We start from the raw sequence: 18,521 nt of genomic DNA, 5'->3' as shown, positions 1-18,521 counted from the left end.
TCTAGGGATATCTCCAGAAATTCCTCCAGGGATTACTACAGCAATTTCTCTTGTGATTCCTTCAGACATTTCTCTCGGAATATTTTCGAAAAAATATTCAGGGTTTCCTTCAGAAATTTTAAAATTATCTATAGTTTTTTTAATCACTTCATGGATTTGTAGTGACTAGTGGAATCACTCCAGCGATGTGTATTGGAATTCTCTAAAATAATTATACAGGGATGCATACATGAGGCAGGAAATTCTCCAAGAAGTCATTCAGAAATATTTTCCCAATTTTCTTCATGAGATCCTTTAGAAATTTATCCACGGATTTATCAATAAATCCATCTAGAAGTTCCTTCAGAAATGCAGCTCTTGCAAAGGAATTCCTCGAGGGTTTTCTAGCATGTATCAATTTGCTAAGGGTGCTTGTTACCGACACACTAACAACGAAAAATAATTTAATTCATAATTTCAAACGATAGAGCAACAACAGCTCCTATGTTTTTCCAGCATAACATTTATTGTAAATGCCACTTTTACAATAGAAAATAGTGGTAGGTATGTATCCAAATTTTCTGGAACAAATTCAAGTCAACCACTTTTTTGAAAGTGAAATCTCTAGCGCCATTGATTTAATTGGGTACGTATTGTACAGCATTTTAGCAAGAAAATACGTACACAATATGGTATGTTGTATAACAATATAAATTATCATAATTCTATGGTAGTTTATGGTGATTATATTGGTCACTTTTGTTAGGATTAATACTTTGTTTTTGTTTAGAATATGTTCATACTTTTCGAATACTTTTACACTTCTTCTTCTTCTTCTTCTTCTTCTTCTTCTTCTTCTTCTTCTTCTTCTTCTTCTTCTTCTTCTTCTTCTTCTTCTTCTTCCTCTTCTTCTGTATGGCTCTACGTTCCCACTGGAACTTTGCCTCCCTTAAAATACGCTCAGCAGAAGTTTGCAATGGTTGTTACGCCCTTTTCAAATGTTAGTCTAGAAATTCAATAGACAAAAATCAGTTTTTAAGCTTATTTTGATGTTTTTACGAGAAACCATGTGAATTTATAATATTTTTTGATACAGATGTGTTAAACAATAACTTTCGGATAGAAGTTGGTGGAATGTTAACATTAAAAGTTGAGGAAAAAATTGAAAAATAAAAAAAAATGGTGTAACTTTCAAATTATAATATCTTGCAACAAATCACAACCTAAAATTTTCAGCAAATACACATCAATACTAGGGAAACATACTCTCAAAAATTTGGAGAGGCATATTTTGGTGTTTTTTGAGATATTTGATCATTTGTAATAGTATTAGTTAAAGTGGCACCAGCGTCTAACTTTTAACTATGACATTGTAGAGAATGGGTTTCTTCGAGAAAGTTGTTTGTTTTGACAAAATAAACAACTCCTCAGGTTATTATAAGAATGTTGAGGACTATATGTTCAGAATAAACTACATCTGTCAATAACTTAAAAATAGTTGGCCGTGAAATTCTGACGTTTATTACTATTACTATTCTATTACTAGTACTATTACTATTACTATTACTGGTACAATTACTATTACTATTACTATTACTATTACTATTACTATTACTATTACTATTACTATTACTATTACTATTACTATTACTATTACTATTACTATTACTATTACTATTACTATTACTATTACTATTACTATTACTATTACTATTACTATTACTATTACTATTACTATTACTATTACTATTACTATTACTATTACTATTACTATTACTATTACTATTACTATTACTATTACTATTACTATTACTATTACTATTACTATTACTATTACTATTACTATTACTATTACTATTACTATTACTATTACTATTACTATTACTATTACTATTACTATTACTATTACTATTACTATTACTATTACTATTACTATTACTATTACTATTACTATCACTATTACTATTACTATTACTATTACTATTACTATTACTATTACTATTACTATTACAAAACAAACAAATATCTCAAAAACACCAAAATATACCTCTGGCGCTGTCCATAAACTACGTAGACTCATTTTTGGCCATTTAAGGCTCCCCCTTCCCCTCGTAGACTTTTGTTCATACAAAATTTTTGAAATTTGTATGGAGCGTTATTTATAATCGTAAGTACCCAAGTAACAATCTTAATTCTATTTGGTTTTATTTGTTTTTATGATAGTTTTATCGGAACATTGCATATTCTAGTTGATCTTATCGGAGTCTCAGCTGAGCACAACTATTCTTCGTCAATATGTGGTTTTAAAAACACCTCCAAGAATACTTGAGGTTCAGTTTATAAAACCATAAACACAACAAGAACTGTTGAACTTATTTTCAGTTTTATAAGGTTCTTGTAGTTATCTTCAATCATCCGTTCTTGATCAAGAGTAACTGTTCTCGCATAAGAACAGTTTGGTGCATGAAAAATACAAGAAAAAACTCAAGCATCAGATTTTGATTCTCATCGTTCCATTATTGCTGCCAATCAAGAACACCTACCCGGAAACCCAACCGCAACGCGGTGCAGTGCCAAGTTCCTCCGGTTGCAGCATCCGAAATGAGGTGGGTATGGTCATCTAGGACATCGTTTCCCGTGCAATCGGGGTTCCAATCATCGATCTTCAAAATCAACAACTACTTACCTGTTGGAAGTGCTGACCGGAGGAATGAGGCACTGCACCGCATCAAGGCCGGTTATCGAAAAAGGTCTGCCTGGTTGGCAACGGTACCGGGCTGATAAATAAATTCATCGGACGAGATTCACAAAATCCACCGCGGTGCGAGAATTTATTGTTTGTTTACAATTTGGCGTACATGTTTTATGACGTTCTTGGCGGAGTTTGCATAAACCTATATCAAGAACGTTATAAACCTGAGTACTCTTGAGTAATACTTCTTACCCTTGCATAAGATGAAATAAATTTAAGGTGTTCTGGATGGAGGCCAATCAGGCTGCATTGAGAACGTTATAAATCCTAGTATTCTTGAGTTACACTTTTAGCTCTGGCATGAGTTGAAAGAAATTTAAGACGATCTTATGGTGATGCTGATTAAAACCATCGATGATGGACCGACCACCGGCCTAGATTTCAATGGAAGCCATGTTGAGAAAACTCATGAGCAATGTTCGCATGACCAGGAATAATATTTTTAAATATTTTATTAGTGCGTTATAATGGAAGCGCGTTGCAATTTTTGGAAGTATCTTGCAACATTTATACGATGAATTTCGCTTGGCATTTGGCATCCTTGTTACACCACGGAAATATTTCCAATTTGTGTAATAAATTAATCCCGATTACAATAATGTGTCATTTTCATTGTGTTTTTAATTTCAATTAAATTCATCAAACTTTTCTGTCGACATAAAAGCTGCATCAGCAACAAGACTGACAAATTTATTATCGTTTTATCGTGCACTTGAAGAATTCTACAAGGAGAGAGCAATTCGCCTTGAGGACAACTTGGGAAGTACAACAAGTTTTAAGAGAAATTTAAAAACAACTCTCCAAGAGCATCTTCGGATGGGCCTCTTTGGTCTTATGGCGGGTTTATGGTTGAGTTGATGTCGTGTTGCAGAGCAATTTGGTTTATGCATGGTTTTAAAGAACAGGTGTTGAAGAATACTTCAAAAGCATTATAAAATTAATTTTGTTACTTGGGTAGGACTTGATGTGACATAAAAGCGAAAATTCAATAATTGATGATGCATGCTTTCGGTTTTGTGGCTATGGAGTGCCTATATTAAAAAGAATCGTTAAAAATCAGTCTCTATTCAAAGATGTTTAGAATGTTTCCTTGTAATTCAGGCCAAACATTTCAATAGGTCCTATCTGCATTTGAGAGGCTCTCTTTGTTCACTTTCTCTTTCAATTACTGCAATGTATGTAATGGTACACTTTTCAACTATTTTTGCAGTACAAATCAAAAGACTATTTTTTTGACCATCGTTTAATGCAAGGAGACAATCATAATACAAATAAACAGCTGAGATATTAACGAAAGAGAGGGAAACCAAAGAGAGCCTCTCTTCTGCAGATAGGACCTTTTGACATGTTTGGCCTGAATTATTTGCTTTATATCAATACTCGAAAGATGGAATACTAAAAAAAGGTTTCCGCATAAACAGTGAAAATTAAATTTCTCGATAAACAAAAACGGCGAGCAATAATGTAATAATTTTAAAAAGGTTGAAAAACACTGAGCAAGAGGGAAGGACAAGTTGAAACAGATTGGGCATGACATGGGCAGCGGCAGAGCAGCCTCCGGGCTACAAAGCCATTAGGATCCATCAGATACGGAGGATACTTCTAACGAGGCTGGTTGGTCGGCAGGATGGCTAGCTGGCTGAAAAAATGTGGAGCACTCGGCCAGAGAGCAAGAGTAGCAACCAGCCAGCCAGCCAGCAGTGTGTTGTTTGTTGAATGGGCTTTTTTCCTTGATAAATTATTTATCTACATTTTCATTTCAATCCATTTTCGTGCCCGGAAAATAGATAGGTCGATTCGTGTCGGAGGTTTAGCTTGGGCCTCTTCCGGCCCTGCCGACGACGTTGTCGGTTGAAGTGCCACTGCTGGCTGCTGCCCGGCTTAAGGCGAAACTGGAAGCATTTCCTCACTTTTTGGTTTTTGATTTTTTATTAAATGACGAAGCAATATTTTCAAAATCGGTTTTCGTGCACATGTAGAGTATGGATCAAGGTATCTTCTGATTATTTTTTGTAGTGGAAAATGTTTTTCGTTTTTGCAGAAACCATTTTTGAACAAAATTTCACAAAAAAATAGTTTTTGCAAAAATGGAAAACATTTTCCACCTCAAAAAAAATTCACAAGATACCTTCATCCATACTCTACATGTGCACGAAAACCGATTTTGAAAATATTGCTTCGTTATTTTATAAAAAATCAAAAACCAAAAAAATGAGAAAATGCTTCCAGTTTCGCCTTAAGTAACCCAAACGGTTATACGGATACTTATCGGTTGGGCGCAATCAAGGATCACAAACTGGCGGTGGAGCTGGCGCGGGTTTCATTGCTCTCTAAGTTTAACGGTAGGGACTCGGGTCAGGTCCAGTTTAGCCCAAGGAAGGATGGAAAATAGGTTGGTTGCGTAGTAAAATAACGCCGGAAATGGCTACGGCTGGAATTAATGCTATTGCCAATTGAATTTAAGAGGTTCCGACCTCGGGAGATAGTCAAATGACGCCGTTCAGTGGGATAGCCATTGTAAGAAGAGTTTACGTTTGCAGGAATTATAGATAATGGCGGAATAGGTTGTTGAAAAATCTCTTAAAATAAAATAAGCTAAAAATAAGAAAGAAAAATACCAGAGGGTCACTGGATCCATATAGCCGATGCGGTATACGCATAATCATGCTGAGATAGACGGGTTCCATTCTCGGTCGGTCCAGAAACTTTTTGTAAAGGAAATATCCTTGGCTTCCTTGGGGTTAGAGTATCTTCGTGCACGATATACTCATGCAAAATCGTCTTTGGCAGCGGAAGCTCTCAGTTAACTGTGGAGGTGCTCATAGAAAACTATTCATTGTCCCAGTTGGAACGTTACACAAAGCAGAAGAAGAATTAAAGTAACTAGTTAAGACATTAAAAGATACTCTGATAATTTCAGTGGTATGTAAGCCGCAAAATCCACTTTTTTGAATGAAATCATCCATAGGAATTTTATGACCTTTTTATCGAACATGGAAAATACGCTTCGAAAGCACTCAATTTCACACGATTGCATATGTTATAAGGTTGCTTTTCCAATGAGAAAATTATTCCGAACGCCTACATCGAAGAGCATGAAACGAACTACCTCATTCACTATGAAGTTGCAGAAAAAAACATATACAGGGTGCGGCAGGAAAAAATGCTAAAAGTTCAAGGCACTATTACACGCTAAATATGGGATATATATGACTATTTTTTCATGACAGTGTATCAGTCAATGTCTATATTCTAGCACTGAAAAATAAAAATGAACACATTTGATGTTTAACATGTGATAATGTAGGCCTAATTAGCGGATATCAATAAACTGCGCGCCCAATGGTCATTAAACAAAATGACTATAACAGTAACAAAATTAGCTCAAATTCGATGAACAACCAGACCACACTGATCCAGAGCCATGTAGTTTCACATAGCAGATGAAATAAGTATATATATTTGATGATATTGTAGAGAAAATCAAAAATTTTGTTTTATCAGATGCGAAATTTAGCGACCTGTGCGATTTTCTGCGGTTTGAAAATTCTGGTTGTCTTCATCTTCAGGCGCCGCCCTGTAAAGGTTAGTGACCAAAATGGGAAATTTTTTAATTAACTTTTCAGAAAATTAGCCTATTATAGATCATGGAACGTTGAAACATAGATTGGTTAATGTCAAATGGCCGAAAATGAGGTTTGAAGTTGAAAAACACTTTCGCATTTTTTCCTGCCGCATACTGTATTGCAATGTAAAATCAATCAATCCTTTCGAAACACGCACACGTTAGTCGTTACATTTTTTTTCTGTTTCGTTGCTACCTATTTTATCCTTTCCATTTTTTTCCGGCGTACATCATTTATTCACTAAAATCCATAGTCATTTTTCGATCGTTGCACGATTCCATGGAACTACGGTGATATACCTTAGTTGATATAGGTAGTATCAGTGGTTCCCAAATGAAAATCACTATAAAAACGGAACATTACCACAAATATCTACGCAATAGACTGTAAAAGAAACAGTTGATTCCACACTATAACGATACAAGATATGGTTTGGATTATATACCATAACGTACATGAACATTTTACGGCAAAACGTTCAGCTTGTTGTGTCTTATCTTTTTGAATATTATTACTTCTATAGTTGAAATTTTCCTTATAATTTGGTGTATCGTTTCTTTATCATTGAACAATAAATGAAGGATGCCTTGCATTATAGTGTTCAAAACTATTATCATAATACTTTACCATTTTTTTTTTTTTCAAATATATTGCGAAGTTCTCCTGGTTTTTGGTTGTCATACATACCATAATTTGTTGTTTGATTGTTTGCTGTATTGTATCATGTGTATCATGATTGCACATTTTATCAGACTGATTAAGGACCACGCTACTTTTGCTGCAGTGTAGTAAACCCAATTGCAAACACTGTCGATACATATATTTTATTGCTGTCTGCCCTTCCTCTGCGTCATCATCATCATAACTGTACTGCAGCTTGCGCGACGTTTTACCATTCCTGTAACAGTTTTGTACGTTTCAAAAACCTGCTTTTTCCTTCATCCTTGTTTGCGCTTCCTCGGCGCTTGCCAAACGTGTCGACATGCATATAATATTGTGTTTTTGTATTCATACTGTTTATACACACACTCATCCTTTCACTTCATGTAGAACCAAAATAGCAAGCATAAAAATCCCAAGACAACCCAAATTTATTTGAATCAATTGTTGAGAAATAACGCTATTTTCTTGTTTTTTTTTTCTTTGTGTGGTGGTGTTTATCTGCGCTCCAATTTCCCATTTTCCAATCGAAACACTGTCGAAAAAAACATAACAGGAGCTCGGAAGGCTTCCGCAGGCGACGTCAGCGAACGGAAGGAGCTTCGCGAGCGACTGAAGTGCAAGAGCTTCCGCTGGTACCTGGAGAACATCTACCCGGAGAGTCAAATGCCACTGGATTACTACTTCCTGGGCGAGGTATGTAGAATGTAAAGTATGGATGGTTCCGTTAAAATCCGGAAGAACATTTATAGACGAGAAGAGAAAAATCCCCTACAAATACAATACATAACCATAATACAGCAATATATTCCAAAAAATCCAAACAACATAAGGTACACCGGGGCAAGTTGAAACGGGTGGGGCAAGATGAAACAGCGGGTTACATGATGTTTTCTAATGATGTTAAACAGTTCAATCGCCATAACACATAGTTTTTGATTCAAACCATCTTTTAGCGAAGGCTAAATTTCCAAATTGTATTGAAACCTATTTTAAAACTTCGTGTTTCATCTTGCCCCACCCGTTTCAACTTGCCCCGGTGTACCTTAAAACAGGAAAAAAACATATGGTTTGCGTTTCAGATTTGTTCGAGAAAAGTCGATTTTTGTATTGTTATGATACTTAATAACGCATACATTATTTTGTAAAATGTTCATTTACAATACACTGTATGTTGCATAACCATAGGTTATACTGTTTTTGTATTGTTTTCTGTATGGTAATGGATTGTAATGTCCCACTTATTCCGGATTTCAACTAAACCATGTTTCGGTATTGGATGATACTCGGGCAAGCTATCCTATAATCCACCATCCCCATCCCACGCTGACGACAATCACTAAATTATTCCACACCTCTCTGCTGGGTGTGCACTTGTTTATTCTCTCGTTTGCAGATTCGAAACGTAGAAACGGGCAACTGCCTGGACACGATGGGACGCAAGTCGAACGAGAAGATCGGCAGCAGTTACTGCCACGGGCTCGGTGGCAATCAGGTGTTTGCCTACACCAAGCGGCACCAGGTGATGTCCGACGATAACTGTCTGGACGCGTCGAACGCGCTGGGGCCCGTGAATCTGGTCCGGTGCCACGGGATGGGTGGCAACCAGGAGTGGGTGTACGATGAAGAGGTTAGTTTTTAGTCTTAGGTCTTTTTAGTAGTGTTTTATTTTTGCAAGTTGTCTACTTTTCGGTATACACCGTATTTTCCATTTAGATTCGACGTTATATTTACTCTACATCCAATAAAACTTACTCCTCTACCATCGAGCATTGTTTATGAACAGTTTTGGACCATTTAGGGACTAACGGATGCGACCACCGGACATACACACTTAATTTATTTCGCCGAGGTCAGAAAAAAATGGCCGAGAATCCAACAGCTGAGATCTCGGTAAAAATCTCGGCAAAAGTTCAAATTGCCGACTGGACTGCAAACTAGGAGAAGCTCAGCTGTCAAACTTTGACGAACACTTCGGTAATATATTACCGAGAATTTCGGCACACAGTAATACCGAAGTTCAGTAAATTATTATTTTCTTTCTGGATTGTAAATAAGAAGAAGAAAAGCAAATTCAATTTTATGAATGATTTTTAATGTTCTTTATTCTCCCGAAAAAACGATCATAATGCACTATAGATACTTGATCCAGACTTTTTTAATAAACGGTACACTGCGAATCTTCGTGAAATGCAAGGAGCGATTTGGAGACAAACAAACCGCGCGGTGGGGTGCACACAATCAGGATTCCGACAGTGTGGCGTTTCCCTTCTCACAAAGAGACAAACTGTAAAGAAACCAAGAAAAGTGACACATATGTTTTAACACCAGTTTCAGCATACACAATTTAGTATGTAAATAAAAGAACTTAGTTACATTACTTACCAGGTTGTAATTCCAGCGATGGAAGCAGCTTCCTTCCTTTTTTTCTCCGAAGATGGCTCCCGATTTCAGACAGTGCGTGTTGCTAAGTGTTTGACAGTTGATGTTTACCGAACCTCAGCAAACTGAGTCGATTGCCGATTGATATTACAAAATAGCTTGCCGAGATTCAGTAATTCATGTAAATTACTGAATTTCGTTAATTTCAATGACATATTTTGGATGAACTGTCAATTTTTAACGACATTCCAGGAAAAATTTGCTTTATCGATTGAGTTCGTTATTTCAGATTACCTAGATCAAATTTTAAGATTAAGTGTGTAATCTTCGGACGAGCCTGACTGTAGTTTGGGGTTCACAACCTTTATTCATTTTTTGCGGCCTCAAGCATTAACTTATAAACGAAACTAGATGGTAGTATATACGACCGAATAGTAAAAATTTAGTAAAAATTATCATCTGCAATGGTTAGAAAGAGCCAACTTGTTCTGTGAAACCAATCCAAAATATTTAATTGTTAGTTTGTAATAAATGTAGTTTGCTTTTAAATAAGTATTTGTCTAATAAAAGAAATGTGTAATGGACAACTCCGCAATGGATTATGATTATCTGCGCGTCCGAGGAAATCGAGATACTGAATGTCTCAGCCAAACCTGGAGCATTGCATATGGGTCATTCCACACCAAGTGTACACACCGCGTGTTATCGACCATCACGGATTTTGACCAAATTTTGTTGGAATGTTTGTTCAAATGGAGGAAGAAAAAATCCAAATTTTGGTGCCGATCGGATCACCCCTCGGCCCGTGGCAGCACCCCTCGTCTTTGCCAATACAAGAAAAATCCAAGTTTTCCCTTCCTTTTCTTAATTTTTAGCTTTGAAACTATAACATATACACATTTGTGACCTTCGGCTTTTTTGAAGAAAATTGTTGGAGGAATCCAGGAAAAATATTATTTTTTCGATACAGTGTTGCCAAACATGTTATTTTTCAATTTCAAAATTTAAAATCGAATTTTCGTCGAATGAGTATATTTTGATTTCAAACATATTGATTCCATCGTGTTTATCAGATATTTTCCAATCGAAAAAGCTTAACTCCCCGAGGTCTTTTTGTCCGTTCCAGAGATACAGCGTTTTTAAGCTTGAAAACCGTTTTTCTCTAATATATAAAATAAGTCCAATTTACAAGTTTCGCTAAGAAAACATTATTCGATGCAATTCAAAGATGATTTGGGCTGATTTAGACCAAGGAGAATGGAAAACTATGTAAAAATAATAATATGACAGTGTTGCCAGTTTATCAATTATGGATTTATTAGAATGGATAACAATAAATTGCTAAAGTTTAAAATTTATGTATTATAATCCTTATTTCAATTGAAATTCTACATATGTAAACATTAAGGTTGGCGAAAGTGTTGCCAGACATTTTAATTCTATTGTAAAAATCTACATGTGAACTTTTGTATCAAATCAAATTATCAAGCAAGAATCACATATTCCTTTTTTACAATTTTATTACTATTGGCAACATTGAACCTTGATAGTTTTTGTTTGGTGTGCAACTTTTTATTCTTCGAACAAACCTTTAATAAGGGCAGTGGTAAATTCAAATGTTCACTGAAATTCATTCATGGTTCAGAATTACGCTAATTGATTCCGACTGTTCTTGGTGTATTTTTAGGATTTTTTAGCTTTTCAGTCCGATTGTGAGATCAAAAACAACCATAAGTTCTCATACTCCAACGCTTCGTATCGGATCTTGAGAAAAATCCGATACGGATCGAAACGTCGGAGTAAGAGAACATAAGGTTGTTTTTAACCTCACACTCGGACTGAAAAGCCAAAAAATCTTGAAAATAAGTTCAGAATTATGAAAAACGATTCTGGATGACATGTTTTGCCTTAGCGTACAAGTTGCTATTCATTTTTTTCTGTTTATGCATTGTTTTGAACTTGTATGGGGAAAGAAAAGTTCACAAAAGTGAATTCAATCTACCCAACCTTGAGATGGGCAATTTCCATTAACTCGCATACAGACAGAGTACTTAGAGTAGAAGTTCTTTTTATCCAACCGCCAGTTCAAATTACTCAACTATCAATACTATGTCACTTACTCATTTTTGGCTTCCCGCATTGAATTTCCAAAATTGTTTTGTTCTTCTTTTTTTTGACAACAATAAAGAGAGCGAATCGGAGAGGATGCAAAAAGAGCTCAAAAGTTAGTTTAAATGTAAAAGTTTCACGAGAAGCATTTTTGAGTTCCCGTAGAGTTGCATTGTTTCGCACATGCACACTAAGATCAGCTCGGTATTTTCCCCATCTTTTTACTGAGTTCTCAACAGCAGATTTAACTCGGTATGCTCGGTTATCCCTTTTGCTGAATACTCTGTAAATAAGTTAACGAGTTCTGCAAATGAACTGTCAAAAATAACAGATGAACGGTAAATATCGTTACTGATGAATGGTAAATATTGATTACCGAGTGTACCGAGTTAAATCTGCTGTTGAAAACTCAGTAAAAAGATGAAAAAATTACAGAACTCAGCGAAAATTTTACTGAGCTGGAAAATCAGAATCTTAGTGTGTGAAAAAGGACCAAGCGAAGGATTTGATGGCACATTTAAAAGAATAGCAACCCGGGAGTGCATACAAGGTGTAATTATCCAGATACCTAAACAACATTAAGGTTGGCCAAAGATGAGTAAATGACATAGTATTGATAGTTGAGTAATTTGAACTCGTGGTTGGGTAAAAAGAACTTCTACTCTAAGTACTCTGCCTGTATGCAAGTTAATGGAGTTAACTGAACTCACTTTTGGGAACTTTCCTTTCCCCGTAACAAGTTCAAAACAATGGCTAAACAGAAAAAAATGAATAGCAACTTGTGCGCTAAGGCATAACATATCATATCATAATTCTGAACTTATTTTTAGGATTTTTTGGCTTTTCAGTCCGAGTGTGAGATCAAAAACAACCTTATGTTCTCATACTCCGACGTTTCGATCCGTATGCGTTGGAGTATGAGAACTTAAGGTTGTTTTTGATCTCACAATCGGGCTGAAAAGCTAAAAAAACCTAAAAATACACCAAGAACAGTCGGAATCAATTAGCGTAATTCTGAACCATGAATAAATTTCAGTGAACGTTTGAATTTACCGATGCCCTTATTAAAGGTTTGTTCGAAGAATAAAAAGTTGCACACCAAACAAAAACTATCAAGGTTCAGTGTTGCCAATAGTAATAAAATTGTAGAAAATGAATTTATGATTCTTGCTTAATAATTTAATTTGATACAAAAGTTCTCATGTAGATTTTTATGATAAAATTAAAATGTCTGGCAACACTTTCGTCAACCTTAATGTTAACATAGGTAGAATTGCAATTGAAATAAGGATTATAATTCATAAATTTTAAACTTTTGCAATTTATTGTTATCCATTCTAATAAATCCATAATTGATAAACTGGCAACACTGTAAATAGTTTTCTATTCTCCTTGGTCAAAATCAGCCCAAATCATCTTTAAAATGCATCGAATAATGTTTTCTTAGCGAAACTTGTAAATTGGAATATATAAAATAAATATTAGAGAAAAACGGTTTTCAAGCTTAAAAACACTGTATCTCTGGAACGGCCAAAAAGACCTCGGAGAGTTAAGCTTTTTCGATTGGAAAATGTCTGATAAACACGATGGAATCAACATTTTTGAAATCAAAATATACTCATTCGACGAAAAATCGATTTTAAATTTTAAAATTGAAAAATAACATGTTTGGCAACACTGTATCGAAAAAATAATATTTTTCCTGGATTCCTTCAACAATTTTCTCCAAAAAAGCCGAAGGTCACAAATGTGTATATGTTATAGTTTCAAAGCTATAAATTAAGAAAAGGAAGGGAAAACTTGGATTTTTCTTGTATTGGAAAAGACGAGGGGTGCTGCCACGGGCCGAGGGGTGATCCGATCGGCACCAAAATTTGGATTTTTTCTTCCTCCATTTGAACAAACATTCCAACAAAATTTGGTCAAAATCCGTGATGGTCGATAACACGTTTCCACTTTTTCTCGGTCACTTCATATGGAATGACCCATATGCATACTGTCTCCTAATACAGTTCACTCAGAAAAGAAATGGAAGGACCAGCACCTAAACAAAGTTATTTTACATAATTAACTCTTTATTTTGGTGAAGAGACGAACCAGCCAAGGGCTGAAAGTCTCTCAAATAAAGACAAATCAATCAATCAATCAATCTTTATTTTGGAATGTTTCACCTTTCTGATTAATCCACCTATACGTGCGGTAGAAATTAACTATTTCATCAAGTTCACGTATTGTTGGAAAATTTGCCGAATAAACTACCTAATTTGCTCAATTTAAAAAAAAAAATATGTGTCATTTTTTGTAGACGTTCTCAAAATAGATTTTTGTTACAACTTTTTTTAGAGAGTTTGAGTAATTTTTGTGTGTTCTACAAAGTTTTTCTTTGGAATAAAACACATTTCCTTTTGCTTATGTTCTTCTTTTTGAAAAAATGCCCTAAGTGGGACAGGGCTTGTATCTCAACTTTAGAAACCATAGAATGATTTCCCAGAGGAATCCTTAGAGAAATCCCTACATGAGTCACAGAAGGAATTTTGGAGAAATTTCTGAAGGGCACCTAGAAATCTTTCAGAAATCATTGCTGGAATTCCTCATGCAATCACAGCTGATATTCCTACAAAAAACCTGCTTCGATTTCTTTAAGGATTTCTACAAGGATTTCTTCAGAATTTTTTACTAAAATTTCTGTAGGAAATTCCAACGAGAATTTCTGGATTACTCGTAGTAGACACCTTTTCCGACTTAGATGCCAATCCATTGACACACTCGGGTTTGTGCCCAATAACTACAAGTGAGGGCGAATTATTTTTATGAAGTCGAGACTTACTCTAAAGTGACCAGACGTCCCGCGTTTCGCGGGACAGTCCCGCATTTTGACCAAATGTCCCGCGACAAAATATGTCCCGCGTTCGTCTCAAATCGTAAAAATGTCCCGCGTTTGAAAAAAAGCATTCAAAATATTGCAGTAACTTCAAAGCCAAAATAGTCAAACCGGTTTTGTACAAAGCACAAATTACATCAAACATATCAACGGAGCTTTCAACATCAGAGTTAAAAAACTGAATGATTTTCGCGAGAAAGTACATGAAGATTCTGGGTTACAGTAAAGTTTGAACAGTTGCACAGTGTTCGAAATCGATGATTTTGCGATCAAAATTAAATAACTTTTTTTAGGTTGGTTCTAGAGGTTTGGCGTGTTCTACAAAGTTTTTCTGCATGTTAAAAGGCGTCTTCTGATAAAATGTAATTAATGATTAATCCCCCTAGAAGTGAGATAAAATTTTTATTTTTTCAAAAAAAAATTTTACAGGTTTGATGTGTTCCGCAAAGTTGTAGCTCATAATAAGAGAAAAAACTTCGTAGAACATGTCAAAGCTCCACATCTTACGGTTTTCGAGATATGGAGCGTTTTGTGAGAAGTACCCCTAAAAGTAGTTTTTTCAGTGTAGCTTTAACAGATAAAATCCTACAGTTTTGTGACCTTCTACAAACTTGTTCGGGACGTCAAAATACACATTTCTTCCGAAAATGTTAAGTCATTATATCTTAAAACAAAAAAGTTATAGGCAAATTTATCATATTTTAATGTGTACTTTCACCTTAACTAACTATCTCCGGCGCAAAATGGCGCAGATGGCTCAGTCGGTAGGTGAAAAATTAGACTTTTTACTATTTCTTGAGGGTGGAAACCCTCGTGGACAATAGTGGGAAAGGTGCTTTAAATACAAGGCAAAAACTTATTATTTTGCCTGTAATACAAGAAAAATAAATAAAGAAAATAATAATTAATATGCCCGCAGTAATTTTTGATGCACTGGGTTGCTTCCGGCAAAATCTTTTCAACGTTTTTGCATAAAACAGTGAGTTTTTATCAGTAAAAATTGAAAAATCAGTAGAAAATATTGATATAATCCGAGTGTTATAACTAAAGCTAGTTCTAAATAAAAGTATTGAATTTCTTCAAACTTATGACACAACATATGCTCAAACGATTGACTACCTATCCAATAGTCATTAAATTGAATGGCTATAATGGTTGCGTTTTGATAAATACCTTCGCAGTTATAATTGGCTTCTTTGGGAACGTCCATAAATGACGTCACGCTTTGAGGGGGGAGGCGGGGTTCAGCAAAGCGTGACAACCCATACAAAAACTTCAGAGCTCCCATACAAAAAGTGTGACATAGGGGTAGGGGGGAGTTGAAAACTCATTTTTTGCGTGACGTCATTTATGGACGTTCCCTTTAGCGATGTTGAGACACTTCCATATTCTGAATCTGCATGCCAAACTGAGCCGAAATCCAAATTTTCATTAATTTAAGTGCCCGGGACCCTATTTAAAAATCAATTTCAAGTTTGTATGGGAGTGTTTTGTTGAATCACCCCTTGTCGCATTTTGTACTGGGCGGAGCTGTCAAGCAGTTTCCCAGCTGTCAAAATGTGATCAAAAAATCTCTTTGAAGTTGATTTCAAGAACCGAAATAAATTTCTAAAAATCTGAAAAAAAAAATATATGTAGTGGCTCAGAAAAAGGTGCTCTTTCGTATACAATTTAAAAATCAATAAATTTTCCAAAATTTAAAAACACAATTAAGGTAGTTGTAATTTCGCACTCTTCAATTCACATTTTGACGATTTTCTGATGAAAATAAAGCAAATCTTTTTTATCAAATGTGCTATTTTCAACCCGATGTTTGTGAAAAGTACTGTTAAAAACATGAAAAATATTACAAGTATCTCAAGATGGTACGTCAAAACATGTAATTGGTTAACGTCAATAGATTAAAAATAATGTTAAAAAAAAACTTTCGCATTATTTCTTGGCACACCCTGTGTTTTATTGATTTATATCTGATATACTTCAATCGCTCCCCAGTTTGGAAGTGAAACTCGTGAATTACCCAAAAAGCTGTTAATCTGCTATCGGGCGAATCAAAGCTCCTCCTGACATTTTCCGATACTGTGTCCAAAGTTGAAAAGTCAAACAACAGCAAATATAAATACATGGAAAAAAAAACCAAAAAAATCCACTCTGTGTTTTGATGCACATCTTGAACTGTATAATATTTCCACTTTCCTATTCCTAGCGCTACATAACTTCAATATTGCCTCGAAAAAAACTTCAAACAATTAATTTTAAAGTAACTTTATCAGACATTGCCTGACCATCTGATAGTTAACAATATGAATTCAAAATCATCAAAAAATATTCTGTTTGGTAATCACAATGTTCAAAAATGTTGTATAATATTTCCGGAAATTACGCAATGCAGTAAAAATTACTGTGGACTTCTAAATTATAATTTTTATTTATTTTTCTTGTATTACAGGCAAAATAATAAGTTTTTGCCTTGTATTTAAAGTACCTTTCCCACTATTGCCCACGAGGGTTTCCACCCTCAAGAGATAGTAAAAAGTCTAATCTTTCACCTACCGACTGAGCCATCTGCGCCATTTTGCGCCGGAGATAGTTAGTCAAGGTGAAAGTACACCTTAAAATATGATAAATTTGCCTATAACTTTTTTGTTTTAAGATATAATGACTTAACATCTTCGGAAGAAATGTGTATTTTGACGTCCCGAACAAGTTTGTAGAAGGTCACAAAACTGTAGGATTTTATCTGTTAAAGCTACACTGAAAAAACTACTTTTAGGGGTACTTCGCACAAAACGCTCCATATCTCGAAAACCGTAAGATGTGGAGCTTTGACATGTTCTACGAAGTTTTTTCTTTTATTATGAGCTACAACTTTGCGGAACACATCAAACCTGTAAAAATTTTTTTTGAAAAAATAAAAATTTTATCTCACTTCTAGGGGGATAAATCATTAATTACATTTTATCAGAAGACGCCTTTTAACATGCAGAAAAACTTTGTAGAACACGCCAAACCTCTAGAACCAACCTAAAAAAAGTTATTTAATTTTGATCGCAAAATCATCGATTTCGAACACTGTGAGTTGAAAGCTTTTTTTTTATCGAGCGATAGCAGTTCCAGCATTTTTTTTTATTTTTGAAGAAAAATATCGAATATGTATTTGGTTGATTTTTATGCACAGTCAGGCAGCATCATTGAACTGTGAAGAAAATAGAGAGTGACAAGAGTAAACAATTACAAAAGTAGTAGACGAAACTGTCTCAAGTTCAAACTTCAGGGTAGAAAACTACTTTTATTACTATGTAACTGCGCACTGCGCACAGTCATCTGGAGGGAAATCGTTGCCCGAAGTTAAAATCTTTCCAAGCCCAGTATAGTAAACTTTTATCGGAAATTTATTTTGACTATGTTATTTTTTTTTTTCAAATGGATAAATATCAAAACCTTCATTGACTGGCAGTTCAAACGAGTACGCTCGTAAATTAAATTCATCCAATAAGTTAATCAATGTTGACAGAGAAGCATTCGAGCTAATAGTACGATAATAGAAATAGTACGCAAATGACAAAATTGGACAAGCAGAAGCTATGTAGATTGGTTAAAATTTTTAGGCACTTTGGGGGTAATAATAACCTCAAAAAATTGTAGAGTTCACGTCATGCTTGTCTGGCAAATATGCTGTAATAAACGATTTTTGTTTCAGTTGTGTACGAAGTTTAAACCACCTTAATTTTAATTTTGAAAGCAATTGTGAGTTGAAATATTAAAACCATTTTTGACAGCTAGATTTAATTATCAGGTTTCTTTTGAAGACTGTAAAAAAATGTTTATGAGTTTGTCCCACTTCTGCGAAGCTCACAACGCAGAAAGATATGCTTGGTAGAAGAAATGAGTGCTTCGTATTCTACGAATAAAAAAAATCGATACGTATTCGTTATCAAAAAAAAAGATCATGATTTCACCTTACTATGCATATTTCCAAATTAATGTCCCGCGTTGGAGCTCTGATCATCTGGTCACTTACTCTCGCATTCCGCATATCTAGCTACCAAGCAGTCTGTTTGCTGGTGTCTAATTTAGTATGCGTTTATAAAAACAATTCCCGCTCACTTGTAGATATTGACCACAAACGCGA

At 35.0% G+C, this 18,521-nt stretch overlaps 1 protein-coding gene across 14 annotated transcripts in view; it reads left to right on the top strand.

The window, feature by feature from the left end:
- LOC109417673 (polypeptide N-acetylgalactosaminyltransferase 5) overlaps window positions 1-18,521 on the top strand; it is a 452,742-nt gene that overhangs the window by 422,642 nt on the left and 11,579 nt on the right. For all 14 annotated transcript variants that reach the window (XM_029853443.2, XM_029853438.2, XM_062850468.1 and 11 more), the window contains 2 exons: window positions 7,574-7,713; window positions 8,414-8,647. In XM_029853443.2, the coding sequence (XP_029709303.2) occupies window positions 7,574-7,713; window positions 8,414-8,647 (374 nt within the window). The remainder of the gene's footprint in view (window positions 1-7,573; window positions 7,714-8,413; window positions 8,648-18,521) is intronic.

This window comes from Aedes albopictus, chromosome 2 (assembly GCF_035046485.1).
Source record: "Aedes albopictus strain Foshan chromosome 2, AalbF5, whole genome shotgun sequence".
Taxonomy (NCBI): domain Eukaryota; kingdom Metazoa; phylum Arthropoda; class Insecta; order Diptera; family Culicidae; genus Aedes; species Aedes albopictus.
The sequence above is the reverse complement of the archived record's forward strand: the minus strand, read 5'-3'. Positions and strand labels throughout refer to the sequence as shown.